Consider the following 19,007-nt stretch of genomic DNA (forward strand, 5'->3'; position numbering starts at 1 on the left):
ATATCAGGATGACGTACATTGGTGTGCTGACCATTCATTGTGGGTTAGGTTAGGACTTGTACTCTATGCACAAATTGCTACATTAAAAAACAATGGACATCAAACACTTGAAAGGCTCTGTTTAATCTAACAGTGAATATAGGTAATGGTCTTTCCACCTGATTTTATACTATAGTATAAGAATAATTCTGAACGTATCCTACTTTACTTTAAATTTGGGCGGATACAGTATGTATGTGTAATATGCCAGCCAATATTTACTATCCATCCACCTGTATTCCAAAGCTGTTCTTTGTCATTGTAGGTTTATGGGGAGCAGTAGCCTATCCTAGCAGCTTCAAGCACAAGATAAGAACTGGATGGGAGGCATCACAGGGTACATTAATGCACACACCCACACTTTGTCACATCACTCCAATTTAATGTCAGCCTGACCTACACATCTTTGGGATGTGGGTGGAAACACTGGCGCCCAGACAATCAGCCACACAAAAGTAGTTTACAAAACTCATAGAGGCAAGGTAGAAAATTGAAAAATGCCATACAGTGCTAGATTTAAATAGTTTGTCAATCAGTCTATATTTGTAGAGGAAGAATTTATGTATATTACTGGAAATTTTAAAGGCAAGCACGGTAAAACAGTGGGTAGTATTGCTGTCTCACTGTTGGCCTGGACACTGGGTGGAGTTTGCTTATTTACCCTATGCTCTTTATAGGTGTTTTTTTTTTTCTGTGGGGGCACTCCAGTCTTTTCCCACTTCCCAAAGACAACGTGTCAGGTTAATTTGCTACTCTAAACTGGCCTGATGCAGCTGTATATGTGAGTGGGCCTTAAAATGGAATTGCATGCTGTCCCATTTTTGTTGGTGCTGGGGTAGGTTATGTTTCTCTGTGACCCTACAGTGGAATAGGTGGGATCAGTAAATTATTAATGGGTGATTTGGAGTGTTTGTGAGTTCTCCCTTCCTTGGGGTTGTGTGCTCTGTGACACATTAGCAACATAAAGCAAATAAATCCTGAAGTTCATTTTCAGTCTGAAGAGTGTTTTAATTCTTCAACCTCACATTGTCTCTGTCAAGTACACTCCATGTTGTGTATCTGTTTCCTAACCGCCCTATATAGTAGCCTTGTGCTGGCATAAATACAGTTTTGGTCACTTCGTATCTAGGTTGTGAGAGTAAATCTTAGATTGGGTACATTTTGCTCTAATGGGGAGTTGATACAGTATCCCAGTGATTACTTTAATCTTCTGCTTTAATTCTCAATCCAATGATACACTAAAAGATTGATACACATGATATTTAACATTAAGCAGGGTTTGAGAAAACAGAATAACATTTGATCTCTGGACAGTATCAGATGGCCAACAAGCAAAAGGCTGGAAAAAGAAGTGGTGGGTAGTATTCCCAAAATGTTGCCAGGTTTCATTTTCCTTGAGAGATTAAAGCTGATCTTAAAGCTGGTGTACACAAATTCTACAGCCTACTGAACTATCCAGCTATTTTTTTTCAAGTTGCAGTGGATAAAACGTTCACTTCAGTTGAATGATTTTCTTATCCCTGTATTTCAGAGTCATCAGGACAACAGGATATTTATTGTACTCTCTACACTGCAATTCCTGCCTTTATTACTGGGCATCTGACTATGAAGGGATTGGATCAACGAAGTGGGTGTACTCTGGGTTCGGAAACAGGTATGATATGATGATACTGCAAGAGACTAATGAATTGTCCTTATCCCTATAAATGTATACTGCTCTCATTTTAAGTCTACAATCCTTTCACACAGTGGTCTGAGCCCCTTTATTAGAAATTCTCTTTGGGACATTTTCTGTTCATCCACCCAATAACTGAATCTGCTTATGTGTTTTTGTTTTGCCTTTTGCCAGTTTCAGCTCTGAATTAAGTTTGATCTGACATACTTCTATTTATTTCAAAAGAATCTTTGATATGTGGATTCTGAATTTTGACAACACTTCATCTTACTCTAAAAATTACCTAAATAACTCTAAAAATGTTTCACTATTATATTGATTTAAATTCAAATACATCAAAACATATTGTGGTCCCCTTTGACCCTGAATTGGATTTTGTGTTTTGATAATGTTATGATTTTAATGTCCTCTGTTGTAGCTAGGTCACCAAATTCAAAAAGGTTATTCTAAAGCAGGAAATTTCCTATTAATAGTAAATCATTCACACCAGTATCCTGTCATCATAAAAGATATGCATTTTCAGAAATAAGTAATTTGACCTAAGATAAGCAGTACAAGTGTAGTCATGTGAAACATTATAAACCTGTACTGCCATTTTATACAAAACTGGTGCTTATTCATTCACGAAAAAGGAAAACAGAATATTAAGAATAATTAGACAATCAGCTCTAAGGTTCAATGTATTGTGCACGCTAATTTAAAGACTGGATGTAACAAATATCTGAAGATGGTGACCTGGTGGCACAGTGTTTATCACTTCTACCTCCAGATTAAGCACCTTAGATTTAAATCTCTTGCACATCTGTAGTCCATGAGGAATTTGAATGCTTTCCCCTTGCCTTAGTGGGTCTTTATCACATATTCCAAAAACATGTATAAAAGTTATTCCTGTTTGTGAATATATGAGCTCTGGAGGCTAATTCTGGTTTGTGTCCTGCCTTAGACTTGATGCTAATGGGTTTTACTTTAGCCACCCATTGACTGTTAATTCGATTGAGGCCATTCAAGAATTAGAAAAAAAAATATCTGAATAAGTTGCAGTGATTGAGAATGGAGTTTGCACGGACATTTCTCCAAATATATCGATTTTTCCTTTGACTCTCCAAAGATGTATTTGTTTCATCAACTAGGCACTCTAAACTGGTCCGGAGTCAGGGAGCCTCTGCCTATGTGTGACCGTGTTCTGCAATGGCACCTCAGGGTTAGTTCCTGCCTTATACTGGATACTGCCAGAACAGGTTTCACCCTAACATATAATGTAGTTTCAAAAATCTGGAAGATTCAGATCTGGAGACATACTTATTTCCGCTATCTTTGGATTTCTAATATAATATAGTCTTGTCTCCCTGTTTCTGGTATGCTGAATAATCTCTTTCAGGGAAGCACATTTTAATTCAGACAACATTAGCCAAATGAGAAATTTCAAACCACACAGAGAAACAAACTTTGTTTTGCATATTACCAGTAAGAACACTGATAGACACCATCAACAATGTTGGCTCAAAACTACAGGATGCAACATCCAGGCTACCTCTGTCTGACAGAAACAAATCTGTCAAACTATAAGCAGGCTCTCAGTAATGATAAGTCATGCCTGTTTTCAGATACCATCTCAAAACCCTACTGCAACTTTGATGCTGCCTCTGATATTAAGTGGTGCTCTTCTGTTGTCTAATCACCAGTTTAGAAGGAAGTGCGTCTTTAACATTCTATCATTTCACTGTGAGTTCAGTCTTGCTAGTTTCTGAAATTGTGACGTTCTCCTGTCTTTTTAATTTGGTCATCATTCTGCATTGCTATACTCTAACTTGATTCCTACCTGCTGACATCAAATTTGTTTTACTGCTGTGTTCTCTGAATTCAGTCCAAACTTACTGTCTTTGTATGCTGTGTAGATTCATTTCTCTCAGGACCCCCTCTATTAGTCCATGAAAGTAGTTTTAGCCATGGGTACAACATGAGATTACAGTTGTTCTATAATGATGACACAAGCAATCAACTAAGCTATCTTCTCACACTCCATTATTATTATTCATCTTTTTTCAACCATTAATCAGTCACTACAAGTTGTTAAAATCTGTTTACAGTGCACTATTTTATACAATCAAATATGTATAATGTACATTGAGTATATAAAATCTGGCATACACTCTGGTTAACTGGTGGATAACAGAACTTAGAAATCAAGACATAAACCATGAAACTACAAATAGCTAGATATCAAAGATATTCAGGCAACAATAATGCAAAATTATTCGATGGCAGCACATCAGTCACCTTAAATGTAAGTCTTGATCATTTACAAATTGTCCCCTCTAATGACAAACCAGGATAGCTGAGAGAACTTTTCACTTATAAGCCTGACTTTATCCATGTTAAATTACACATTTGCTGCAATGATAGCTCGATGCCAAGTAATTTGTAAATTAGTTTTAATGTTAAATCAATACTGATGAGACCCATCCACCCATTATTAAACATACTTAATCTAACTCAGTGTTGCAGGGGCAAGAGCCTATGTGAGCACAAGGGAGGAAGTAGCTCCGAATGGAAGTAGCTCCGAATGGAGTCTATAATAATCTATTATGATTGTTTGTTTTTTTTTAATTCCAGCTATATTCATTGCTACTACTTTGCTGTGAAAACTCTGATCACCATTGGAGGACTGCCTGATCCTGAAACACTCTTTGAGATTGTCTTCCAGCTTCTAAACTATTTCAGTGGAGTCTTTGCCTTCTCTATCATGATAGGACAGGTACTCAGTCCACCTTTTCCTTTGTGTGGTCTTTTCTGCCAAGCAGTTAAGAATGTTTAATGTTTTCCTTTGTTTGTTGTTTTCATGATTAGATGAGGGATGTGATTGGGGCTGCAACTGCTGGCAAAAACTATTACAGATCCTGCATGGACACTACTATCAACTACATGAACAATTATAAAATTCCCAGAGATGTTCAGAATCGTGTTAAAACCTGGTATGAATATACATGGGAGTCCCAAGGCATGTTGGGTAAGGAGGTTTTCTGTCAGAACTCAAGTAGATGAAATGTGTTTCTCAAATGTTCTTGTCAGGTAAAAGTATTCTTAATGAAATATTTGAGCTGTTCATAGCTGGTGTTTCAAATGGCAATGATGATGGTACTTACAGTGTAATGAAGAGTGTGGGACAGCTCCACTGGTGTCACCAATCCAATAGAATTTGGACCATACTGCATTACTCTCTGCTTCCTTATCAATGTGTATGTAGACCTTCTCATTAACTATAATATATTTTACAGTCACAACAGCAGAAGTTTTTTTAATTAATTATAATAAGTGCTAGTTACAGAATACTATGAGTTGAGAATATTTGTCATGACTACCCATTATACATTATAAGTTGATAACTACAAAAAGTAAATCTTGTAAAGTAGATATTTAATGTTATTTTTGATTTAAAACATATTTTTATTTTTTACTTTTCCAGTATTGTTTCATAGCATGTCATTTTAGTCTGCTGTATCTTCTTTTATTTTCCTAATGTCTATGAAAACTTCAGCAGCAAATATTAGATGATTAGATGATAGCAGTGAATGTAAATCTCCACTTTTGAATCCCCATATGAAGACACATTAGCACAAAGTGCAGTTTTTTTATTTGTTTGTTTATGGTGTACTACACTCTGAGATTCATTAAACCTAACAGAGTTATGCAATTTAAGCCCAGACCCTCCAAGTGAGAGATTAGCTGTCTGTTCCTTTGTTAATTATGTTAATTGAAGGCAATAATTAGATAGTTGACTTAGTCAATGTCTTGTCTGAAAACAGACATTCTTTCAGTTTTTATCATTTATAAATAAATTACAACACTAGTCTCCTCTTGCTGTCTCACCTAAAAGCCATCAGCCACTTACCTGGGCCTTTATTCCACCAAACACATCTACACTCCTGTAAACACACACAGAATCATTCATCTCAGGCTCCTTAGCCTGAATCACTGTAAATGTACCTCTCACAGCATTCAGGATGGAGCAATGACATACAGGAGCCCAAATATCACTTAACTGTGGTTTTAATAACTGTTCAGTATTAAGCAATACTGGTCTCAGACAATGCAGTAATGTTCTAAACTTCACTAATATGAAGAATTAGTCAGTCAGTCAGTCATCTTCCAACCTGCTATATCCTAACACAGGGTCACGAGGGTCTGCTGGAGCCAATCACAGCCAACACAGGGCGCAAGGCAGGAACAAAAACCAGGAAGGGTGCCAGACCACCGCAGTACAAAGAATTAATTGAACCTAATATACTAATTTCATATAAAACAAATATATCTATAGCACATTTTCCAAAAGAATTTCTAGTTTCACTAGGGTAGTGAATGAATCTGTATCTGCAAATCAATGTCTTTCAATTATCCAATTACAACTATGATTAATTAGATTTAATGCAACAATAAATCCTTAACTTAATATGGTTTCCATTCAGACGAACAGGAACTACTTATACAATTGCCTGACAAGATGAGACTGGATATTGCAGTGGATGTTAATTACAGTATTGTCAGCAAGGTGCCACTCTTTCAGGTGGGTTCTGGTAATAACTTATATATATTTGATATATCCTTAAATGATTTGCATCATTTGATTATCTTTTCTTTTTCAGGGCTGTGATCTTCAAATGATTTATGACATGCTGAAAAGACTGAAGTCTGTAGTGTACCTACCAGGGGACTATGTTTGCAAAAAGGTGCTTTATAGTCACTGCTTGTATTGCTAATGTTGATCAAAACCACTGGTGAGGTGTTTCATCACTATATACTTGTGGCAAACAGTCTTTACATTACTCTCTATACATAGAAAGGGAATAGTTTAATGGCACCAATTCTTGCATCAGCTGGGGAGGACATCGCAGTGAGTCCATATTTAATTGAACGACTTCAATTCCAGCTGCAGTGGAGCCTGCCTCAATCACACAACTGCTATTCTAATGTGGCTAAAGCAAGCAGGCCTTCTAATGATAGTGAACTACCTAAAAGAACAATTAAATGAGCAATAAGCCATTGAGTTGGCACTTGCAAACACAGAGCAGTTCTACAATATTGTAAATGTAATAAGACAGTCTCTGATAATAAGAAGGGTCTGAGGTTACTGACGCAAAGCAAAAATATAACACCATTCTCAAATACAAACTCCACACAACTCTAATGACTGAGCATAATCTCTACACTCAGAACACTGAATCTGTAAATGTACCAGCCAAAACAAACACTGAATATCATAATATAGTAAGATAGAGTCTGATGTTAAGAAGGATCCTGTAAACAGAAAGATTTTAAAGATTAATGTCACTTTTATTAAAAGAAAAAAAAAAGATTCTTTTCTGCTGTTGTTTTACAGGGAGAAATTGGAAGAGAAATGTATATCATCAAGGCAGGGGAAGTGCAAGTATTGGGTGGTCCAGAGGGAAAGACTGTCTTTGTAACACTGCGGGCTGGATCTGTCTTTGGGGAAATCAGGTGGGTGCTCTGTAGTTTGTTCTAGAATAAATATGATTGTCTGGATCATAACAGTACCAGTCAGAAAAGTGAACAGGGAGTAGTTCTGTAGGGATTGTGCTCAGAGACAACTTTACGCACTAAACAGAATGCTTAATGGAAAACAGAAAGCTAAAACAGAATTCTCTACATTGGGAAATGTACTGTAAGTGTCCCTTGAGGTAAGAACTCTCAGTTACATGTAATTTGCAAAATAGTCTGCATTTTTATATGATATGCACAAAAACTATTTATGCTCTCAAATCTTTTCATCTTACTGCATTAGAGTACAAAACTGTACTGGCATTTTTAACATTGATCAACACATAGCTAAAATTTTCAAGGGAAAAGCATAATTCTACATATCATTCTAAATTAATTGCACTTTTAAAATGTAAAAAACTGGTTCCATTTCACTTTTCGAGTCAGTAACTGGCAAAGGGAACTTTGCACAAATTTCAGCCATGAATCTTTGAACTGAGACTGATAAGCATTCTTGGACGCCACTTCTATCAGCATCAGCTTTTTAAGTGTCACGTTAGTAACATCTTCATATGTGACTTCCTGGAACCACAGCTCCAGCAATGGCACTTCATATCCTAGCTACGGAATCCCAAAATGGGCACTTCATATCCTAGCTATGGAATCCCAAAATGGTGTTATCTATTCAGAAGACATTGCAAACAAAAGAGAAGTACTTGTATCAATTAAAAAGCCTTGGATAGAAGACGTTGCAATCCAGAACTAAGCAGTCAGTTAATATCCAACCCTCTATATCCTAACACAGGGTCACAGGGGTCTGCTGGAGCACAAGGGCAGGAACAAATCCCGGGCAGGGCGCCAGACCACTGCAGAACACACACACACACACACACACACTAGGGACAATTTAGGATCGCCAATGTACCTAACCTGCATGTCTTTGGACTGTGGGAGTAAATCGGAGCACCCTGAGGAAACCCATGCAGACACGGGGAGAACATGCAAACTCCTAGAACTAAGCATCTAACCTAATTATGGAAGGAACTTTATCACCACATTTTTTCTTGGAATTTTCCTTGGTTTTGCAGTCACACATTTAATCAGATTAAACCAAACAGCCCAACATATACTGCTTGCCATTCCCACATATTAGTATACATAATTTAATATAGCAAATGAACTATAAGTCCTTAAAAAGTGACACAAAATTTGGGTTTTATTGGGGTGTGGGTAACTGGAGGTCTAGGGTGAGACTCAGGTAAATGAAAGTGATCATTGAGTGATCATAATGACTGATATAAGAAAGAAGCTGCATTGACATGTTTTCATGGCCTGTATACCTAAATCAAAATAAGTGAGTAGAAATGCTTACCTTTGTGAGGTGGTCTTTAATTGTAATTTTCTGGCCTATGCTAATATTTTCTGTGCATTTAGCATTTCAAATTACTAACAAAAATGAATATATTACAAAGAACTTAGTGAAGACATCTTGCTATGAAAGAATTAATACAAATGCATACACAGACAAACAATTGTTTTAAAGACATTCTACCCTTCTTATCTACACAGTGAGAAAAAAACAATGGCTACAGGAATGTCAGAAATGTACAGTAAGAAATTTATAACCAAATATGTTATCGTCATCATTTAATCTTTGCCACAGTTACCTGAATTACTGTATTTTCCCCCCTAAAATACAGTAGTATTTCCTGAATGGCTGGTGGGTAGTTTTGAAGTTGGTCTCACTCTTCTTTTTATTTGACACTTTTAACCTGCTCCCTTCTTTACATAAGACTCCATAATATCAGTATTAACCAGCCCACAAGAATCTCCAGAGTTTCCAAGTGGACCTTGGGTGTATTTTTGTGAATCACTAAATATTTTTGTAAAGCTGTGCTGTTTCATGATTCGGTTTCTTTAAAATTTGCAACTCTGTTACAGCTTGCTTGCTGTTGGTGGTGGAAACAGGCGAACAGCTAATGTGGTGGCCCATGGATTTGCCAATCTCTTCATCTTGGACAAAAAAGACTTAAATGAAATATTAATTCATTACCCAGAGTCACAGAAGCTGCTACGCAAAAAGGCCAAGTTAGTATAAGCAGAATTCCTTTTCGCTAATGCAAGTATCAATGCTAAGATATGACTTGGTTTTTATGGTTATTAATGATAGCTGATATGCCTCTCTGTTTGCTCTTTTGTCCATGCATTCATCCAGTTTTCTAACCTGCTTAGTTTACTTCACAGTTGTCAATGCAGGAGCCCATCCTAAAAGCATTTTGTGCAAAGCGGAAACCAGTCCTAGAGGGTGGCAGTTCATACCAGTTCACAATTATGCACACACCTACACTAGGCCAGTTTGGAGCCTTCAGTCAGGCTAATACACATCTTTATGATGTGGTTGGTTGGTTGGGAGCATGCGCTGATAGTGCGTTGCCTCACCCACCACACCACGAACCACCTGGATTGGGATCTGAATGCAACCATGCAACGGGTGACACCTCAGTACCACACTTGAACAGTGTGAGGTTTTTGATAGTGACTGGACCGCCAACCCTGCTGCTGACCCCCAAGTTTTCCCTGTAAGTTGGAGGACATACTTTGCAGGGCTGGATGCAGATATGATATGGGAGTAGCTGGAAATCTGGAGTAGCAATAGAAAAATCCATACATGCAGTGAGGCCACTAGGGATTCAAAACCAGACTCATTTAACTTTAGATAGATAGATAGATAGATAGATAGATAGATAGATAGATAGATAGATAGATAGATAGATAGATAGATAGATAGATAGATAGATAGATAGATAGATAGATAGATAGATAGATAGATAGATACTTTATTAATCCCAAGGGGAAATTCACATAATCCAGCAGCATTATACTGATACAAAAAACAATATTAAATTAAAGAGTAATAAAAAATGTATATAAAAGCAAACAATAACTTTGAATAATGTTAGCATTTACTCCCCCAGGTGGAATTGAAGAGTCACATAGTGTGGGGGAGGAACGATCTCCTCAGTCTGTCACTGAAGCTATTCCTCTTCCTGGAGATGACTGTATTTTAATTATACAGTATATGTTAACTATATATAGTTTATTTTAATGCATTCACTTAAGTGTTTTTTCTCAATATATGAAATGTGTATTGCCATTCTCCTAATACTTCTGCGACAGCAGACTTGTCTCTCTAAAGTACAAAAAGGTGTAATTGAGGATATTTTTTGTATAGTACACAAAAATACATTTGTGCCACCATTTTACTTTTATGTTTTATTTCTATGACTAGACATTAAGCCTAATAATGGGCGCTAGAACAGTATTGCATAAACATTATTAGGAACAGTCTATATTAAATTGCAAGGGACCTTGACCTCATTCTGTTTGTTGTCTTAATTTTTTTGTTAAAAATATTTTTGCAAGAAGCCTAAAGTAAAAGTAAAATAATATTAAAAATAGAAACGTATATGACAATACAGTAAGTATAATTAATATTGCCTTAGTGTAAAACTTTATAACAATCTGTAATACACAATATATGAAGAAGATATTTAGGAAAATGTTTTTATTTTTTATCTCAGGAAATTTTTCAATAAAATTTCATTATAGACAATATTTTTTGTAAACACTCTTGTTCAGGACCATCTACAACACTGACAACAGTGACTGTGTCTGTGTCTTTTGTCCTACTTGACGTGTCCTTTTTTTTGGTGGCATGTTGTTAGTAGATAGGTAGCTAGTAAAAATGCATGGGGCAGTATGCGTGGCGTCTCCCCAGCAATGGATTTTATGTGTGTCACCGCGACTACCCGATCAGCACGCTCCCCAGCAATGCTGTCCTTTATTTGCTTATCATGCGCGGCTACGCCATTCACTGTGTGCCCAGCTTCCAGTGTGTGTGCGTCCACGATGCTGGTCGTGCGTGTCGCACTGAGCCTCGCGCACTTCACCAAAAGACACACACACGGACACCTGGACGCACACAGGGGTTTTATTAAAGAGGATGCCACAATACTTCAGTGATTGCCTGCATTTTGAACAGAATAAGAAACAGACTGACCCTGGGAATCAAGACTGTTATTTAAAAATGAGTTGAACAAGAACTTGTTAATGGTGCAATTTGTACAAACATTAGAAGGTTTTTCTTCACACAGAGAACCATAGACACGTGAATTAAGCTACCAAGTAGACACTAGCACCTTAGAGATTTTACAAAACTTGACTTGATGCTATTTTTTAAGAATTAAGTGGATAGGGCTGGTGAGTTTTGCTGGGTTGAATAGGCCTGTGCTCATCTAGATTGTACTAACGTTCTAAATACTCTGTACCAGTGTAATTAGTTAAAGATGTCATATGATGTGTTGGATAGCATAGTGAATAGGGTTTCTATTTCACAACACCTCTGACCTGGGATTGATTTTTAACCTGGGTTTAGGGGTTTGCATGTTCGTCACATGACAATGTGAATTTTCTCAGGGTGCTCTGCTTTTTTCTCATTTCTCACTTTCTTGTGTTGCGTTAACCAGCAATTACAAACCGCAAGTGCAAGTGTGTCCTGCACTGAACTGGAACCCTGTCTAGGATTGTTGTCTACCCTTGTTCTTGATGTTACTGTGATTAGCACCAACTACACATAGAAATGGTAGCTTTGGAAACATGATGGATGGATGCCTTTGTTCAGAACATTTTAGAAGATGATTTATATCATTTTCAATAAAGAAATGTACCTTTTTAGAAATGCTGGTAGATGACACTAAAATCAGAACAAAAGACAAATAACGAAGTGTTGTGTGTTATTTTCTGTTTCCCCTTTAACATATCATTCAGTTCATTGTATTTTATTTCTTAGAAAGATGCTGAATAAAGATGAAAAAAGCAAAGTGGCAGCTAAAGGGTCAAAATATTTGATCCCTCCAAAAACTGATTCTCCAAAACTTCTCCAGATAGCAGAGGTCATCACCAAGAAATCTGGAATGAAAGGATTCTTTTCTCGAATTCAGCCGTAGTTACAGATGCACAGCTCTTTACAGGTAAATGCAGCTCTAAGTCACAAAAGTTTAAAAAACAAAATGTTTACTCATATTTAAACATTCTGTGCTCATTTAAGTAGTCAGTCAATAGAAATGGTTGTAATTTGCATTAAAAATACCGGCATGAAATTACTAAGCCCCATACACTCACCCCGCAGATGGCCTCAATCCGCTTCTATTAGCTGACGAGAATTGTACTGAATTTATATCCAAACAAATCAAATTCTTTCTAGAGACAAATACATCCCCTGAGATCTCTGCAGGAATACTCTGGGAAACTCTTAAGGCCTTCTTAAGAGGACAGATTATCTCATATCTTTCCCACAGAAATAAATCCGAAGCGAAGAAAGTAGCAGAGATAAAAAGCGAAATTACTAAAATAGATGAAGAACATGCCAGACTACCAAGCGAGACTCTACATAAGAGGAGGCAGGCTCTACATTCAGAATTAAACCTCTTGACAACTAAAGAAACTGAACAACTAATTTACAAATCCAGACATCATTATTATGAACATGGAGAGAAAGCTAATAAGCTTTTAGCGCAACAAATTCACAAGCAAGATGTGCATACGCAATCTCGGTAATCACTAACACGAACGGAGATAAAATCATCGAACACAAAAATATAATGTACACTTTTAGAGACTACTATAAATCCCTATATACTACTGAGTTTAAAGAAGACAATATACAATCTAATGCATTTCTGGATACATTACAGATACCACAAATTGACGCTTTTAGTGTGGAGGAACTCGATAAACCTCTGTCATTATCAGAATTACTGGATGCTATAAAGTCACTCCAAGGTGGAAAAGCAGCAGGCCCTGACGGCTACCCTGCAGAGTTTTACAAGAAATTCTCCGCTCAGCTAGCTCCCTCCTATTAGCAACATTTACAGAAGCCAGAGATAACCAATCTCTTCCACAAACCTTTCGCCAAGCACTAATCACTGTCTTTCCAAAACAAAATAAGGACTTATTACAATGTGCATCATACAGACCAATTTCACTTCTGAATAACGACGTTAAAATACTCTCTAAAATCATAGCTAGAAGGATGGAGAAAGTGCTCCCCTCAGTAATATCACAAGACCAAACTGGATTTATTAGGGGCCGACACTTATCTTCAAATCTTCGACGCCTGTTTAATGTAATATACTCACCAACTAAATCAAACACCCCAGAAATATTATTATCATTGGATGCAGAAAAAGCATTCGACATGATTGAATGGAAATACCTTTTTACTATTTTGGAGAAGTTTGGGTTTGGCCCGAACATTTGTGCATGGATTAAATTACTGTATACTAACCCAGAAGCTTCAGTTTGCATCAATAACATTTGCTCAGACTACTTTAAACTAGAGCGTGGCACAAGACAAGGATGCCCTTTGTCACCACTGCTGTTTGCAATTGCCATTGAACCACTGGCAATACATTGTCGAAATACTGATCAGATAAAGGGGATTAGCAGAGAAGGACTGGAACAGAAAATCTCATTATATGCAGATGACATGGTACTGTATATATCGGACCCAGAAAATTCTGTGCCTGCAGTCTTAGCAGCACTCACAGAATTTCAAAAGCTCTCTGGTCTCAGAATTAATCTGAATAAAAGTGTACTCTTTCCGGTGAATTCTCAAGCATATAATATTAGATTAGACACCCTACCTTTTATCATTGCAGAACAGTTTAAATACCTCGGGGTAAACATCACAAGTAAACATAAAGCTCTATATCAACAAAATTTCGTCGTCTGCATGGAAAAAATTAAACAAGACTTGCATAGATGGTCAACCCTTCATCTCACACTAGCTGGAAGAATTAACACTGTTAAGATGAATATTCTTCCTAAGCTCCTTTTTTTATTTCAAAACATACCAATATACATTAATAAATCATTCTTTAAGCAATTAGATTCAACAATAACCTCATTTATTTGGAATTCTAAACATCCACGCATCAAAAGAGCGACCCTACAAAGACAAAAGGCAGAAGGCGGCATGGCTCTACCTAACTTCCAGTTTTATTACTGGGGCAAATATACAGGCGATAAGAACCTGGACACAAATAGAAGAACATACACAGGCATGGACCGCAATAGAAGTAAAATCCTGCAGTACTTCTTTGTATTCCTGCTCTGCTCCAATAAACACACGTTATCGGCAATACACTAATAACCCAATTGTGCTCCACTCACTTAGAATCTGGAACCAATGTAGAAAGCATTTTAAGACGGAGAAGCTTCTTTCTGTGGCACCTGCAAAAGAACCACCTCTTTCAACCTTCACAAACATATGCAGTTTTTAATATCTGGAAAAAATTTGGAATTAACTTGCTTAGAGATCTTTATATAGACAACGTCTTTGCATCCTATGAACAATTACATTCCAAATTTAACATTCCAGCTACAAATTTCTTTCACTATCTTCAAATCAGGAACTTTGTTAAACAGACCACGCTGGAAAAAATATTGCTCAATCTCAAGGACTTAGACTCCATCTCTACAATATACAAAATCATTTTACAATCCCTTCCTTTCAAAGATCCAAGAGGACACTGGGAAAATGACCTCTCAATTAATATATCAGAAAAGGAGTGGAAAGTAGCAATGCAGAGAATTCACTCGAGCTCCATATGCGCAAAGCATACAATTATACAACTCAAAATTATATATTCAGCACATCTGTCTCGACTAAAACTCTCCAAAATGTTTCCAGGGCATGATCCAACCTGCAAACGTTGCAACCAAGCCCCAGCCTCACTGGGTCACATGTTCTGGGCCTGCACCAAATTAGCATTATTCTGGACAAATATTTTTAATTACCTCTCAGACAGCCTTGGACTCATAATCCCTCCTAAACCATTAACAGCTGTGTTTGGGGTTCTTCCAGAGGGCTTAAAGTGGAGAAGACAAACAAATTGTGATTGCATTCACTACACTGTTGGCACGCAGACTTATTCTGATAAACTGGAAGAACCCAAACTCTCCTCTTTTAAGTCAGTGGGAAACTGATGTGTTATATTATTTAAAATTGGAAAAATCAAATACTCAGTTAGAGGATCTGTACAGACTTTTTTCAAAACATGGCAGGATCTAATCAGTAATATTTTAAAATAAGTTTATAAAGCACAGAGAATTTATTAATTTAGGTATTTTTACAAGCCTTAAATTTTACACCGTTTGGCTTGCTCTCTCTCTCAAGGGTGGGGATCGATCTGTTCTTAGCATAATTCTTTTTTTGTAAAAACTTGATTGCTATGTATTGATTGTAATAAAATTAATAAATAAAAATTAAATAAAAAAAAATAAATAAATACCGGCATATAGTATGACACATGAAAGACTGACTATACTGGTCTGTACTAAAATCCTTCCACACAAAATAATTGGTGTACTTTTAGATTTAGGTGTGCTGAATCCTTTTCTGAAATTGCCATTTTTCAACCATAAACCATTTCCACAAGATATAGGATTCAAGGAAAAACACTGTCTTGTAAAAAATTCTTTATTTTAAAAAAATATAAACAACGCCTTTGTTTTTTGTTGTTAGTATTTTGTATGCTCACAATATTATTTTGAGCTGAAAAGTGGCACCCTTCCTCATTTTTAATGTTAGTTGAAGTAGAAACAGTCCAAAACTAAGTGTTTGCTCTCAGTTTTTTTTTCTCTCTCTTATTCCTTCAAAATAGTCAGGAATATATATTTATAAGTTAGAAAGATGCATTTTTATTGTCCAGAACAGAGGTATTTGTAGTTTAGATGGTTTCTACAGAAATATGCATGGTCAAAATGATCCATCCATTGTCTTGACCAGATATCAGGTAAGCAAACAGTAAAGTGATACACACAGTGAGGGAACCACGAGCTTCCCTGCCGGGATGGGTCCTACTCACTTACCTAGCCAGGAAGCCATGGGCAAAGAAGGATCACTAAGGTTTGGAGATATTCCCCTTCCATGCCAGAACACGGGCACAAGAAGATGCTGCAGCAGCAGCTACACCAGGGCTGGCATCCCAGCAACAGACACACTGACTGGGCTGGTGTACCAGGGATGCAGGGACAGTGAGTGGACTGCTTACTATGGACAGAGCATCCCCCTGTACACCGGGTGGCAGCATTCTGTCTGAAGGGTCCTAGTCTGGACAGCTGTGGGGGAGCATGGGAGTTGTGGTCCAATGGATCTCCCCTGCCGGGTTTTGGGGGGGCAGCCAGGTGAAGCTGTAGAATACTAACAGCACAAGTACTATTGGAGTCATGTCTGACACAGAAGTGCTTCCCAGAGGTAGTGCATTGAGCACTGTAAGTACTCCCAGGGTCTGGGTTTAAAAGCAAGCCCTCCACTCGACTCAGGGGTTAAGGCTCAGCTGGAATCGGAGTCAGATGTGGGCAAGGGAGTGGGACAGAAACTGTTATAAGAAGGTATTACTGCTATTAAACATCTTTAATTGTACCTGGACTGTTGTGCGTGTAGTTGTGTCTGAGGTCTGGGGTGTTGTAACGGCCCCTAGAGGCCACAATACCCTTCCTTTATTGAAGAAAAGTAAAAAGCTTATGCCACAATATTCTTGGGAATGCATAGGCAGAAAACTACGAGGAACTAGTTGAGGAGCTTCTCTCCTCCTGCTTAGCAATTGTAGGCAACATGTTTATAAAAATCCATTTTCTACACTCTCATTGAGATTTTGCCCCAAGAACATGGAGAGAGGATTCATCAGAACCTCACTCAGGTGGAAAGATGTTATAGTGGAAAGTGGAATGAATCTATGTTAGCAGACATCTGTTGGTCATTCCAATGTGAAATACCTTCAGAGAATTATAAGAAGAAAAAACTACCAAGTGACTACTTTTTGAGTTTTTTTCTGCATTTTTTTTTTTTGCATTTTAAATATTCATCTCTGAAACACAGGATGTGACAGAGCAATTCTGTTATCAGATTTCGATTCAGCACCCTCCAATCTATAAAGAACACATAAAAGTTTTGACAGGAGTGAAAAAAGCATTTTTTTTATAGTCCAGTGTTATCCATATCAACCCAGACCTTGCAAATTGATGCTCATCTGATGTATGTATCTTGTGTGTGTAGATATCACAAAAGAGATGTCAATAATATGTAATTTGTTTGTATATCATACACTGGGACGTTCATTATTAAGACACAGTATTGATATTGAATGCAAATATTTTAAAGTTATTTTGAAAAATGAAACATATTCTCCCTAAATGGAGAGCCTAAATGGAGATGATGTTGACAATTGATTTCTGTCCCATGGGTGCCCAGGGGTTCATGGGCCATCACTGCCATATTGGCAGGCCTTATCTTTTATTTTTTTGTAATCAAATCCAAATTTTCAGATTAGCTCAGACCATCAAACCTCTTAAGTCGCAGAATTTTATTTTAATATCACCTGAATATTTTTATGTCTCCATACATTTTATTTCAATTGCAAATTTTACTCCTAATTTCATCCACTGAGAGTATTTTGTTTCTTGCTTTTTCATTTTTTCATCTAATGCCTAGCATAGCAACTAACACATTCTGGTTAATTAAAATTTTTCTTCTTTCTTTGCTTACTTTTGATATTTAATATTCCATTATACTTAATTTGTAATTACTCAGTACTTACCATATATGCATACATAAGTATAGTATATCTGTAGTATAGTATAGTAGTATCTGTGCACTACTGTATTATAGACAAGTTACTGTATAATTGACTCCCCTTTTCATTAGTGGGTGCTAGGCTTTTGATTATTTCAGCTGTGACAATATACATAATTATACTGTATACAGCATAGATACAAATAGTCATTTTCACAATGTGTTTAACTATATATGTTTCACTATATATTTGCACCAATATACTGAAAAAATATCAATGGAAACTATGTGTCAAGATTTTTCAGGTAAGAAAGACAGACATTTCAAGGTCAGGTAGTTAAACTCAGTATCCAAAGTGCAGGAAAGTGGTGACATTCTGCATGTTAATTATTATCTGCAAAAACGAATTTCACTGTATTCTGTACATGTGACTGTATACTTCATTGCTATTTGATTTCCTTAATTAGATGTGCAACTTTGTTTCATTCACAGCATGTCACCTCTCAGCCAGTGCCTCCCACCAAACCAGTTTACAAGCCCATTCCTAGAACAAAATGTTGAAGTTGAAGATCACAATGTGACTTTGTTGTCCAGTTTCATGCTAATCCATCTGACATCCACACAGGAGCAAATATGGACCCTAGAAGAGACTACTGAGAAAACCAAAGGCACCCAAGCTATAAGTAAAGAAATATAGAGTATTAAAAACAAATATTTATTTTGGGAAAGGGTTTTCAGAGTCCTGAATTAACACTTAACAGTAATGGTGGTAACAGTAACAGGTGGTTATGCAGTGTCTTTCATTACCTAATGTTGGAATTGAGCCACATATGATGGCATTGTAAGAGAAAATGATCGATATTTCAGCTGCACCTGATGGATTTGTGTGTTACCTTTCAAGCTTGGAGCATCCCTATGGATGATTATTTTCATGTTATATTAACATTTCTCATTAGGTGGCTAATTTCTACCCTCAATCTTTAAAGAACAGGTTAGACAAGAAAGGCAGTTTTATTAACTGAGAAATTGATATTGCTGTCTCTCCCTGTCTTTGATTAACTGTCAATCTATTCTTCACATTGTACTTGATCTTAATTTGGATGTTGTCTATATTTGTCATTTTCTTATTTCCAGAAAATGAAAGCTTTAAAGAGTCAATTAGCA

The 19,007-nt window shown here is 36.8% G+C and overlaps 1 protein-coding gene across 1 annotated transcript in view; it reads left to right on the top strand.

Annotated features, from left to right (window-relative positions):
• Positions 1–18,414, top strand: part of cngb1a (cyclic nucleotide gated channel subunit beta 1a) — a 30,412-nt gene extending 11,998 nt beyond the window's left edge. Inside the window, exons 6-14 of the mRNA XM_039762459.1 lie at positions 1,571–1,693; positions 4,328–4,469; positions 4,562–4,721; positions 6,178–6,275; positions 6,355–6,438; positions 7,089–7,207; positions 9,149–9,295; positions 12,057–12,237; positions 18,336–18,414. Of these exons, the coding sequence (XP_039618393.1) occupies positions 1,571–1,693; positions 4,328–4,469; positions 4,562–4,721; positions 6,178–6,275; positions 6,355–6,438; positions 7,089–7,207; positions 9,149–9,295; positions 12,057–12,213 (1,030 nt within the window). The 3' untranslated portion in view covers positions 12,214–12,237; positions 18,336–18,414. The remainder of the gene's footprint in view (positions 1–1,570; positions 1,694–4,327; positions 4,470–4,561; positions 4,722–6,177; positions 6,276–6,354; positions 6,439–7,088; positions 7,208–9,148; positions 9,296–12,056; positions 12,238–18,335) is intronic.
• Positions 18,415–19,007: the final 593 nt, after the last annotated feature.

The sequence above is a fragment of the Polypterus senegalus genome, chromosome 9, assembly GCF_016835505.1.
Source record: "Polypterus senegalus isolate Bchr_013 chromosome 9, ASM1683550v1, whole genome shotgun sequence".
Lineage (NCBI taxonomy): Eukaryota > Metazoa > Chordata > Cladistia > Polypteriformes > Polypteridae > Polypterus > Polypterus senegalus.